Below are 12,450 nucleotides of genomic sequence, written 5' to 3'. Positions count from 1 at the left end.
ACTCATGTATATTTCTACCTGCAGCTCACGGTAGGCTTGAAAGGTGAAAAAGGCTCTCCTGGACGCCAAGGACCTCCTGGACGGAGAGTAAGTACACTCACGAATACTAAGTACTGTGCGGCTTCCTAGGATGCCCAATGGAACAGGCACAGAAAGTAAAGTCAGAAACATTGGGTTCAAGTTCAAGTTCTGTTTCTTGCTGCCTGGGTGCCCTTGGATGCATCCCTGGGCCTATTAGTTTCCTTCTAAGATGGTAATGATGTGTCGTGTTTGAACCACCTCAAAAGGTAGCTGTGAGGATCAGATAATCAACTGTGAGTGTTCTTTGTAAACTATAAAATTTCAATACCAATATGAGCTATGACTGTTAATTTTTAATGAGGCTTTAAAATAGAGATAGAATTGCATAAGCTTCATTAAGGTGTCCTGACAAGTTGATAAAAGTTTCCCAAGCCACTGTTGTTACTTTCCTGAACTCATGATTTCAATGCTAAAGAGATTTGGAGGTAAAATTACCACTTTGCTCTGTGATTGAATTATGAGGGATTCAGTTCCCTCTAGAAGCATTCCTGAGCAGAGCCAGGTACATCTCTCACTGGCAAGATATCCACGTCTCTATGTTAGTGCCTTTTGTTTTACTGTGATGATTTATTAACCTGTTTCTCCCCTCCTAAACAGAACAGTCAAGTAAGAGCTAAATGTTGCCGGTGCCTGTTTCGTGTGTGAGGTGCAGAAAGCAGTGTGTTAAGGAGAGGAGCAACTGCTTACTCTTGTTTTGTGCAGTGTGACTATTTTCTGACTACCTGGAGGTGTTCTTTAACTTGCCACTTTATAAAGAAAAAAAAAAAACAAACATGCATCTTTCATGGAAAACTGAGTCCATAATAGAATGAGAATCAACGAGAGTAAAGGATACTTTGATATAATCTTTTCTTTTGCATGAAGGAACTAGTGACTATTCTTAGGCACGTGGGTGAGAATTGAGTTCCTGGGTCAATCTGGCCTGGTCTCCTTTCCAGATTCTGGAGCTTGCCCTGGGGGTCCCACGTCTTCCTGCTCTTGTGTTTGGCCGTGCTGATCTAGACTGTGGCTTCTCTGTCTCAGGCCTGAGGCCCTTAGCTTCTCCCGAAGAAGTTGCTCCAAGTTATTCTTAAACTCAGTCTTTTGGGACCTACTCTCTATTGTCTGATCTTCTGTAGGATGTGGGCTGTCTATCCTATTCATTAGTTGGAAACTGTTCCTCCTTCTGTTTAAAAGGCTGTGCATTCTTTTCTGTTTCCTGCCGTCACTTGTAAAGGGAAGAATGAGATTCTGCGGCTTTTAGTGAGAGGCATATTTCCTTATTTGGATCAGGAAGAAAATATGCCCCCAGAGGGTAAGATCATGGATGCCATCACAGTTCTGGTTAACAGTGGCAGCATGCAGAGGGGTACCTCAGCCCTCAGCAGATGTTTAGCTGTTCATTGGGTGGGTGGATGGATGGATGGATGGATGGATGGACGGATGGATGGATGGGTGCTCATGTTATCATTTAGAAAGAGGTTCTTTCACTGACATCAGTAGTTGAGCTTCTGGTGGGAGAGTCAGTGAAATTGCATAGCAGTCATGAACATGTGATAATATTTTCTGAAGACAGCATCCTAGCTTTCACCAGCTGCCCAGAGGGATTCCTATATGCAAACACATTAAGAACCAAATGCCAAGAAGAAGGCTGATCCTCATAAAAGAAATTAAAAGAGAGAAAGAGAAAAATTCACAGTGTCAAGAAAGGTGGCTGGGTGTGTTTAGGAGCCTTTCTTGACTCATCTCACCCGATTATCTGTACTCCTTCCATCCAACACCTTTCAGGATTTATGGGCTTAGTGTGCATGCTCTCCTTCCATGTAGCGTCCATTCTGCTATGTAATTGCCTTTTTCACATATGGGGTGGCTGAGTGCCGCTGCCAGAAGTTTAAATATACTTCAGTAAGTGTCTCTCCTTCATGCTATTTCTTGGGAAGCTTACTGCTTGTAATTTTAAGTATTCTTATGAGAAATGCCTTCTAAATGTTCTATCTGCAGTACATATATCTTTAAGAAATACTTTTGTTTCTTTCCTTCTTGTCATCCTAGAAAAATCATTCAGTTCAGTCCAGGTAGATATTAGCTTAGTTGATCAAATGCTGAAACAGAAAGGTTTATACTCTTGGTGTGTGTCAGGAAATAGCATTGAAGACTCCAGTTCTTCTACTAATAACTTGCTCTGTGTTTGTTTTCCTAGGGCCCTAAAGGGATGGCAGGGCAGCCTGTATATTCTGTATGTATCTCATTATTCACGTACACAAAAAAATGCAACCCGTTCCCTGGGAAATGAATATGGCCACTTGGAAGTCACCGTGCTCATGTTCCTTTTTTTCTCTCTCCTTTTCCACATACAGCAGTGTGATCTAATCCAGTTCATGCGGGACCACAGTCGTGAGTATCTGTGTGTCTTAGGGCATCGGTGCTTGGTGAGGGCACTTAGGACGAAAGCCGTGTGGGGATGCGGAATCAGTAGGCTGGACTCGCTGGTGGAGAAGCCCCATGTCCTCAGCAGCAGGCTTGCTGTGAGTGCCTGCTGTGGGAACAGCTCATGACAAATGTGGAAGGGAAAGACACACGCCTTAGCTCAGAGGTGTACTTTCTAGAGGGAGAGAAAACACGCCTGTGAAATACGATGAGACCAACTCAAAAGTTGTGTGACTTAGCTCACACTAGCAGTTATGTACCAAGGCCTGGAGGGCATGATGTGAAAGGGATGAATGTGGTGGTTCGAGGTTATACGTATGCTGTTGCTGTTTGCTTGCTCAGTTGTGTCCCGTGTCCGAGTTTTTGCAACCCAGTGGACTGAGGCCCACCAGGTCCCTCTGTCCATGGGATTTCCCAGGCGAGAATACTGGAGTGAGTTGCCATTTCCTTCTCAAGGGGATCTCCCTAGTCCAGAAATTAAATCCAAGTCTCCTGCATTGGCAGGCAGATTCTTTCCCACTGAGCCCCAGAGAAACCCCTATATGTACACACACACACACACACACACACACACACACACACACACACACACACACACACCACTAGAAACAAATATGAGAAGAGAAATTGGGGAAATGTAGCCATGTATTATGTTAGGGTGGTAGACTTGTATGTGGTTTTTCTTTCTTTGTGTTTCCATTGTGGTTTATAGTCATGCTACACAATCACAGTCAGAAGAATGGAAAATCTGAGAGATTTACTGAAGGAGAGTAGATAAAAATGTAGTCATTGCAGGTGTATGGCCAGCAAAGACCAACAACAGAATCAAGTTTAAAATACCATAAGGCCAGATGGGGAGAGGTTTGGTACCACCGTGGATGAACAGACAGAGGAAGAATTGTGAAGAAAATAGATAGGTAGGAAGAGGTGACGAGTTTCCACATTTCAGAGGGAAAGGAATGCTGTGCAGACCCTAAAGTGAAATGATATACAGGCAGCTGATAAAATAGTCCTCTAAAGGTGAGAATCAAGGAAGAAGCTCAGAAAGCTGGAGTCACTAATGTCCATAGAGCCTCAGGGATGGATGAGATTCCCAAGAATTTGCAACTCGAGAGACAGATATGGAAACCCACGGGATGAACCCAGGGAGTTGCCCTAGCAAAAAGAGTGGACTTAACCCCAGAAAACCGGTATTACACAGAGTCCTGCCAAGTGTGGGCAGCTTGGGGAAAGGCAGCAAGCAGTCAATGAAGAGAACTCCAAAGTGAGGTGTTGGGTGGGGCGGGGCAGGGAACCCATGTCAAAGATGTCCCTGGAGAGCTGAGAGGCTCTCCGGCACGGTGAGGAGGTGAGAACCAGCCCCGGGCTCAGGGAGAGAACAAGCGGAGAGCCACTGTGGAGAGAAGGGTGTGTGACCCAATCAAGGACGACCTGAGAGGGAGAAGGGGTGGGGAGGTGAGCGCCCACCTTGGAGGATTTGGGCTTTGAAGGGTACTTCCCAACACTGCATGGAAGGAGTTAGTCAGGAAGTTTGGTGGTGGGGAGGGAGTGGGCGGGGTTTGTAACCAGACCATGAGCTACAGAATGCAGAACTGAGATGGGGAAAAAGACATTTGGAGCTAATTTAGACGGCCTTCCTTGATGGCTGATACCCAAGGTCCCACAAGGTTGGAATCCTGCTCCACTGGGGTTGTTCTTCAGTCCTAGGACAGCTCTAGCCACACCGGGATGAGGGCCTGGGCCCTGGGTTAGTGGGTGGCACCTTCCCCCAGAATAAAATAAGATCTGGGAGGCTATGGAGAATGGGGAGAGAAAGCAGTGGTCGGAATAACGTAGGAGGGCCCTAGTAATCAGAGTGTTAGAAGAAGAGACATAATAAACTGGACTTTCAGGAAAAACTAAATATAAAACAGGAAACACACTGAAAGAAGTCAAGTAGTTTCTCCACAAAGTCATGCAGCTTTGCCAGATTGAAACCAGACAAAAGTGTTTGTTCCTAGAGTCTGTGCTTCTAGCATTGCAGCTGGGCTGGAGGTTAACCAATGGGACTTCTCAGTCAGAAAAAGGAATCTATTTCAGGCCCGGAGATGCAGAGGAGGCAGTGGGCCCTGTGTGCCCTCTGCTGACCCTCAGCATCTCAGCAGCTGCAGGATAAAGACAAACAAACGTGCTCATAGGATTGACATGAGGGGGTGCAGGAAATTGTTAGGCTTGTGCTTAAAGATTTACCAGTATTTCCCCCTGATTCATCCCACACTTACCAAGCAAATCACTTGGAGAAACCAGATGCTCAGGAGAAAGCCTTGAGTGTTCCTTCTGTCTGAATACAGAGATCAGTCAAACACAGGAGCTGTTTTTTGTTTTTTTTTTTTAAGCAGAGACAAAATTCATTTGGAAATCCCCACAGTTCTGCAGAAAAATAGAGATACCCAAGGTGTTCATCAAGGAAGACAAGAAGACCCCATATTTTAGTCCTGCCTTGCTGAACGGTTCTCAGAAAGCTGTAAAAAGAGAGACAAAACAAATTTAATTTTAGCTATCATGCCATTTGATCAGAGGCTCACCTGTTCTGTTTCTAAAACAAGTGACCAGTGATTAAAATTTCAACCAGAGTTCTGCTAATGTCTGCTGACCAGGGCTCGCAAGGAGGAAAGGTCGGAAAGATCCATAAAATAGTAGAATTCTGTGTCCATCCTCCTCTCACTTTTAACCTTGACCTCCTGTAATTAGGAATTAGCCTCATTTGCAATAAGAGCTAAACAGAATACTAAGTTTTGTTGAAATTTTGTTTTGGGGGTTATTTTTAGTCTGAGTTCCAAAAATGTAACAGACTCTTTCTCTCTCTCTCCTTTTTATAGCTTGTTGGAAAGGTGAGTATTCTTAAACATATTATGTTTCTTGCTGAACTATTTCCTGCATTCTGACAAGCCCATATACACACTGCTGTATATAAGACAGATAACCAACACAGACACTATAGTACAGAGAACTCTGTTCACTATTTTATAATAACCTATAAGGGAAAAGAATCTGAATATATGTATTTATATATCAGTGTATAAATGAATCACTTTGCTGTATGCCTGAAATGAACACGACATTGTAAATCAACTACACTTCAAAAAATAATTAAATAAGAGTAAAGATAAATGGGCTAAGGATTTGAATAAGCACTTCATAAAGGGAAAAAAAACTCTCATCCCCATGAGAAAAGGAATTTCTAACTTCTTGGTAGACACGTATTATGACTGTAACTGTACACGTCATGTTTGGACCTGACTATACAATGCTGACCACCTGGTCCCCAGCCCCTTCGCAAGCTGTTCTTTCCAAGTCCTGCCACAGTTTCTAACTCCTTTCCTTCACGGGGTAGGTTTTGTGCTGCTGAGCAGTTCAGGGCAAGGCCAGGTGTCTGACCACATTCATTGCTCCATCTGCTGCTAAGTCTGTGGACACTGGCACCTTGGATAGGTGATGATTCCTTTCTTCCATTTGTCCTCCATTCACACCTCTCACCTCCACGTGTCTCCCACTTGTCAGCCTGACCCGGAGGACGGAGGAGGATCTTCCAGGGTGTTCAGTGACCCCTCAGATGACGTTGCCCCTGAAACCAGTTAGATCAACTCCAAGACCTCCTGGTCTCCTAGCGGCCTGTTGAGATAGATTAACAGGGTCTTTGAGCTCATCCCAAAGTTTGGTGCCATTCCCTTTAATCCCCCCGAACTCTGATGTCTAAGAGCTCAATAAAATTTCATGGATTTGAATTAAATTTATCAGGGACCATGCTGGCACTAGGAAAGGGAGAGATGAAAAATAAATGGAAATTGGTAGTGCCTCCTGGGGATATCTGTGATGAGGGCTCATCTATGAAGATGCTTATCTACCATTTTGTTAAGCATTTTTACTATAAGGTTAAGAACTGTGTGCTACAGTCCATGAGGTTGCAAAAAATCAGACATGACTTCGCAACTGAACAAGAAACAAGACATCATTTTTCTCATTTTGGTTTTCATTGTTGGGTTTCATATTTTTAAAATTTCTTCGCAGTAAAATGTCTTGATTCAAAACACAGTCTTGAAATCAACACTTTCTCCTCTATTTCTGTTACTGAGAATAGCAGCTGGGAGATGGGATACTTTAAATTTAATGTGCTTTGGGAGTAAGCCAGATTGGGGAGAGTAAAACAGCCTGTGTACATGGAGGGTCGGCTAATTTTTAAATAATTTCTTTTTCTCTTCCCGTGTCCAGACTTTAATAAGGCCTTTATTTATAATCATAGAGGAGATGCCCTGTGAAATTCCCAAAGTGCAGTTATCATCAAACCATTACGACTGAGTTGGGGATTACAGACAGCTCAATGCAGGTCTGCTGTGGACCACTATGCTGCCCCTTCTTCCTGCCACCCTGGCTGTCATCCCAAAGCCCCAGAAATCCCCTCTCCCTAGAAACAGCCTCTTTGTCCTCTGAAGAATAATCCCCAAGAAGAATAATGATCACTGTCTACCTTTCAATATCATGATCCTCCGGAGACAAGTTCCTCAAAGGTAGACCTGTGTTTGTTCATCTTCACGTGTATCTCACAGGGCATGTTACCCTGCATTTCACATGATGAATACTCAGGTATTTGCCACATAAATGGATGAAATTCTTCCAACTGACTTTATCCTTATTAGTAGGTCGTTTCTGAAGTGTGTTTTTTTTTTTTAAGAGAATAAGCTTTCAGATTTTCTGAAAAGCCATAGTTTCCTTTTAAAATTTTCCATAGAGTAAAATTCACTCTTTTGTCCAGTTTTTACACATGCATGATTTGTGTAATCATCACCACAATCAGGTTACAGGGTAATTCCATCAGCCCAAACACTCCTTCCAGTTTCTTTTTAAATAGAAGACAGATGGTGGTAGATGGTGAAGTCTGAGCATTATATTGCCAGATATCACTACTCTGTATTTAGGTAACACTTTAGGCTAACAAAGCAGAATCCTTCCCCCCCTTTACACGTGGATAGCTCTGATTCTAGATTTGATGTGACAGCTGTGTTTTCCCAGACCTCAGTGTCAACTGTCTCACTGGAGTAAATGGAATTGGAAAGCCTTCTGACCCAGTGAACAACTTAATGCTTCTGACTCTTACTTTTGTAGAAAAGTGTCCTGTATATCCAACAGAGCTGGTATTTGCCCTGGACCAGTCCAACGATATCACAGAGCAGAGATTTAATGAAATGAGGGACATCATCACTTCTATTGTCAGCGACCTTCACGTCAGGGAAAGTAATTGCCCTGTGGGAGCAAGAGTTGTTGTGGTTTCCTACAACTCGGGCACCAGCTACCTCATCCGTGGGTCTGACTACCGTAACAAGAAGCAGCTTCTTCAGCTACTCTCCCAAATAAAATATCAAAACTCCGGGGAAGTCCGAGACATTGGGAATGCGATGAGGTTTGTGGCTCGGAACATCTTTAAGCGGACATCTGTGGGAGCCAATGTGCAGAGAGTTGCTGTGTTTTTTAGCAACGGACAAGCTGCAAGTAGGTCATCCATCATCACGGCCACCATGGAGTTTAGCGCCTTGGATATCAGTCCTGCAGTCTTCGCTTTTAATGAGAAGGTTTACCTCGATGAGGCTTTTGGGGTAAGTACCTCCCTTGGCAATGTCTGGTTTTAGATACTGGTACTGGCAGAATAGGAATACTGAGGAGTAGGAATCAAGTGGCCTCTTGACCCCCTGTACAATTTTCATAGCTGTCTTGTTTCCAGAGTCCTTGAAATCCAATTTCTAGTAAACATGGAACTGAATGCATGTTATCTCTATTTAAAAATCGAGAAGCTGAGTCCCAGATTGTTGAGTGACTTCTCCCATTTTGTACAATTACTAAGTGGCTCAATCAAGCTTTGAACTTGAGTTTGTCTGATAGAGAGGACTGTCGGTCTTCTGGTGATCTAGTACTTCTCAAATCTGCCATCTCTTGGCTGTGTCTCATTGAACAACTGGTCTTAACCTGTGATGGGTGAAGTTTAAGGGAACTTTGAACCTTTAATGTTGTGTAAAACTATGATGTGTATGAACCTTTTTCCCAAGAGGAGTTCTGTCCCTTTTGGATTCACAGATTCTCATGGGATCTGTGCTTCCCTCTTTCTCCCACCAAACATAAGAACTTCTCCATCTACTGTTCTACTGTTATAAAATATGTTCATATTAACCATGAAGTATATGCTTCTGAAGCTGGGGGAAGCCATTATGTTGCCCAAGAGATTATAAGGATCTATTTTACACAAATCCACATGTGTGAGTACATGCTAATTTGCTTTAGTTGTGTCCAACTCTTTGTGACCCTATGGACCATAGTCCATCAGGCTCCTCTGTCCATAGATTTCTCCAGGCAAGAATACTGGAGTGGGTTGCCATGTCCTTCTCCAGGGAATCTTCCTGACCCAGGGATCAAACCCACGTCTCTCACGTCCTGCATTGACAGGCGGGTTCTTCATAACTAGTGCCAACTGGGAAGCCTACAAATACATATATTTCTACTATAAAAAGAAAAGCCCTCCATAACATGAAAAGATTTAATCTGCTCATAAGAAAAACACAATTTTTTGAAAATAGGAGCCATAGAGTCACAGTAGATCCTGACAGAAAGAATTGTAGGAAGTTAAAGTATTTTTATAAAAATATTACCTCCCCATATAGATTATTTATTTATTTGTTTTCTTATGGTATATATCCTCCCACTGGAATACAGGGTAGAGGTTTCATCTGCTTTGTCTATTTCTGTATCCGCAGCACCCAGAATAGTACCTATTTAACATTGTGTGCGCTCAATGAATATTTGTTGAATGAACAAATGCATGAAGAGCATGTGACTGACTCCTGTGAATAAACTTCCTTGATTCACCAAGGTTGCAATTAATGTTTTGGGCTTCGCTGATAGCTCAGTTGGTAAAGAATCCGCCTGCAATGCAGGAGACCCCGGTTTGATTCCTGGGTCAGGAAGATCTGCTGGAAAAGGGATAGGCATTTAATGCTTAACACAGGGGAGCAACAAGATCAATACAAAATTATACCAAAGCATCCAGTTTCATAAAAATTAGAGAGTAGAAATAGCTACTTTCTAACTATAAGGCTGGAATGATTATAAATATTTCAAAATACTCAGCACTTTACAGAAAAACAGAGGGGGTGGTTTTTCTAATCTGTTAATTTCTTGAGGGGGAGGAAACAAAAGCACGAGCATGTCTGTGGATTGAGAGATCCATTCATCACCTGAGAATGATTTATTTGTTCCATATAATCAAAGTATCTGTGATGCATTGTGCCTCATACAAAGTAAATGCCCAAGATATAGTCATTGAGTCACTGAATGAATAAATGAATGAATAAATTGAAATGTAGTTGATTTACATATTGTGTTAATTTCTGCTGTACTGCAAAGAGACCCAGTTATCCATAGAGAGTCATTCTTTTTTTTTTTTAATTTTTTTTCTTATTTATTTATTTATTTATTTTTAAAAATATTTTTGGGTTTTGTCATACATTGACATGAATCAGCCATGGAGTTACATGTATTCCCCATCCCGATCCCCCTCCCACCTCCCTTTCCACCCGATTCTGAGAGTCATTCTTTTTCCATTGTGGTTTATCACGATATTGAATATAGTCTCCTGCACTATACAGGAGGCTCTTGTTGTCTGTCCATCCTATATATAATAGTTTGCATCTGATAACCCCAAACTCCTCATCCTTCCCTCCTCTGCACCCCCTCGGCAACCACCAGTCTTTTCTCTGTGTCTATGGGTCTGTCTCTGTTTTGTGCATGTGTTCATTCGTGCTGTGTTTTAGATTCCACATGGAAGTGATATGATATCTGTCTTTCTCTAGGTCCATCCCTGTTGCTGGAAATGGCATTATTTCATTATTTTCTATGGCTGAGTAGTATGGAATAGGTTTTTTATCTTTTGAACTTTTTATTTCGTATTGGGGTATAGCCGATTAACAATGTTGTAATAGCTTCAGGTGAACAGTGAAGGGATGTATGACTGGAATAGATTTTTAGTTGGAATTTGTGATCAGGGAAATCCAGTTGACATCTGAAAGATGCACCTTTTTCTATTCATAGATAGCATAATTGGGTGGAGATAGTGTTGTGCATGCGTGCTAAGTCACTTCAGTTGTGTCTGACTCTTTGCAAGCCTATGGGCTGTAACCTGCCAGGCTCCTCTGTCCATGGAATTCTCCAGGAAAGAATACTGGAGTGGGTTGCCATGCCCTGCTCCAGGGGATCTTCCTGACCCAGGGATGGAACCCACATCTCTTATGTCTACTGCATTGGCAGCCAGGTTCTTTACCACTAGCACCTCCTGGGAAGCCCAGAAATAGTTGGAATCTCTACTTAAAGAAGTCAAAGGTAACTTGTGAATATAAAATTTCTACAGGACCCAACTCCAGAAGCTAATGGATAGCACATAATCAGCTGGTACATAATCAGAAATGTGTAAAAATTCAATGCAGAATTGCAGGTTTGGAGATAGGAATGAGGTTTTAATACCTAACCCAGTGAGTGAATCTTGTGGTTATCTTGTGGCAGTTTTCTTATAAAATTGAGCTGCTGATACAGTTTCTGTGTTTCCTTTGGTTATGTTTAGGATCAAAGGGGGGTAGTTTTGTGTGTGTGTGTGTGTGTGTGTGTGTGTGTGTGTGTGTGTTTGTATGCGTGTGCATACATGAAGATGCACAGAATACAGAAATGAGCAACAATGCAAGGTGATGGTGACCAGTCAGGTGTTTTTCAAACTCTTGAAGTGGGTGCACAGTGAATTCTTGATGATGTTACCAAGTCCAAGGTTGCTCTGCTTGTTGAACAACAGGCCAGTAAATCTGGAGACAAGGTGTTGAGGCGAGTTGTAATGACTTTATTTGGAAAACTAGCAGACCAAGAAGATGGCAGACTAATGTCTCAAAATAACCCCAAAAAAGCCATCTTATTGGGGTCTGAAGGCCAGTTTCTTCTACAGAACATAGAGGGGAGATGGGAGGTGAGGAAATAAAGTAAAAAGGCCATTAATCTTGCAAATGTCTCCTGGAATGGTCAGCCTCAGGTAGAGGATGTGTTAATTTCTTCTTTCTTGCAGCCACTCACAGGTGGACAGAATCACCTGTGACTCTGAACAAAGACACTTTGGTTTAACACACAGGCAGAGGGTCAGGGTTCCCCAAGGCAATTATGTATGGACAGTATCCTTTCAGTGAACAAAAGCAACGGGAAGCAAATGTTAAAGTTAAAGAAACAGATTCTTCCCTGTAACAATGATGACTAAAGACCACTACAATATTGTAAAGTAATAAGCCTCCAACTAATAAAAATAAATGAAAAAGAAAACAATCAAATGAGCATATATTTCTTTTTCAATGCAGTTTGACAACACAGGAACATTTCAGGTGCTTTCTGTTCCTCCAGACGGGGAATATGATCCATTAGAAAGGCTTCGGCGCTGTACCCTTTGCTATGGTAAGACTAATGAAAAGAATTTATTGGGCTGAAACACTTAAATGCCTTCTGGGTGAGTTATTAAATCTATTTTTATCAAAGATTTTTGATTGTAGATTCTATTTTAAGTTTTCCAGTCTTTCAACACCATATGTCAGGGTTTCAATCTCTGTAATGTTGGACGTTTCCATAGAATGTAAAAATTAGTTTAGAAGATTATCCCAATTGATTTGGCTCTTCCTGGGGACAATTTGATAGTTTGTATCAAAGGCTTCTAAAATATTAGAAATATTTTCTAAATGAGTTTGGACATGAATTATAGACTTCAAATATACCTGTTACTTATATCTACTTTCATCAAAGATGTTCCCAAGTTGTATGCTAGTGGTCATAGAAATTATGAGGAAGTTGAAAATTCCTTATTAACTGAAGTATTGAAGTTGAAGAGGTATTGATTAGATGATTAATTTTTGATAATCAGTTTCT

The 12,450-nt window shown here is 41.9% G+C and overlaps 1 protein-coding gene across 1 annotated transcript in view; it reads left to right on the top strand.

Moving 5' to 3' along the window:
- COL6A5 (collagen type VI alpha 5 chain) overlaps positions 1-12,450 on the top strand; it is a 154,171-nt gene that overhangs the window by 83,616 nt on the left and 58,105 nt on the right. The window contains exons 29-34 of the mRNA XM_065942638.1: positions 25-87; positions 2,261-2,296; positions 2,418-2,454; positions 5,346-5,357; positions 7,627-8,114; positions 11,892-11,985. Of these exons, the coding sequence (XP_065798710.1) occupies positions 25-87; positions 2,261-2,296; positions 2,418-2,454; positions 5,346-5,357; positions 7,627-8,114; positions 11,892-11,985 (730 nt within the window). The remainder of the gene's footprint in view (positions 1-24; positions 88-2,260; positions 2,297-2,417; positions 2,455-5,345; positions 5,358-7,626; positions 8,115-11,891; positions 11,986-12,450) is intronic.

This window comes from Muntiacus reevesi, chromosome 8 (genome assembly GCF_963930625.1).
Source record: "Muntiacus reevesi chromosome 8, mMunRee1.1, whole genome shotgun sequence".
NCBI lineage: Eukaryota > Metazoa > Chordata > Mammalia > Artiodactyla > Cervidae > Muntiacus > Muntiacus reevesi.
Note: the sequence above shows the minus strand (reverse complement) of the source record. Positions and strands in the feature narration are given on the sequence as shown.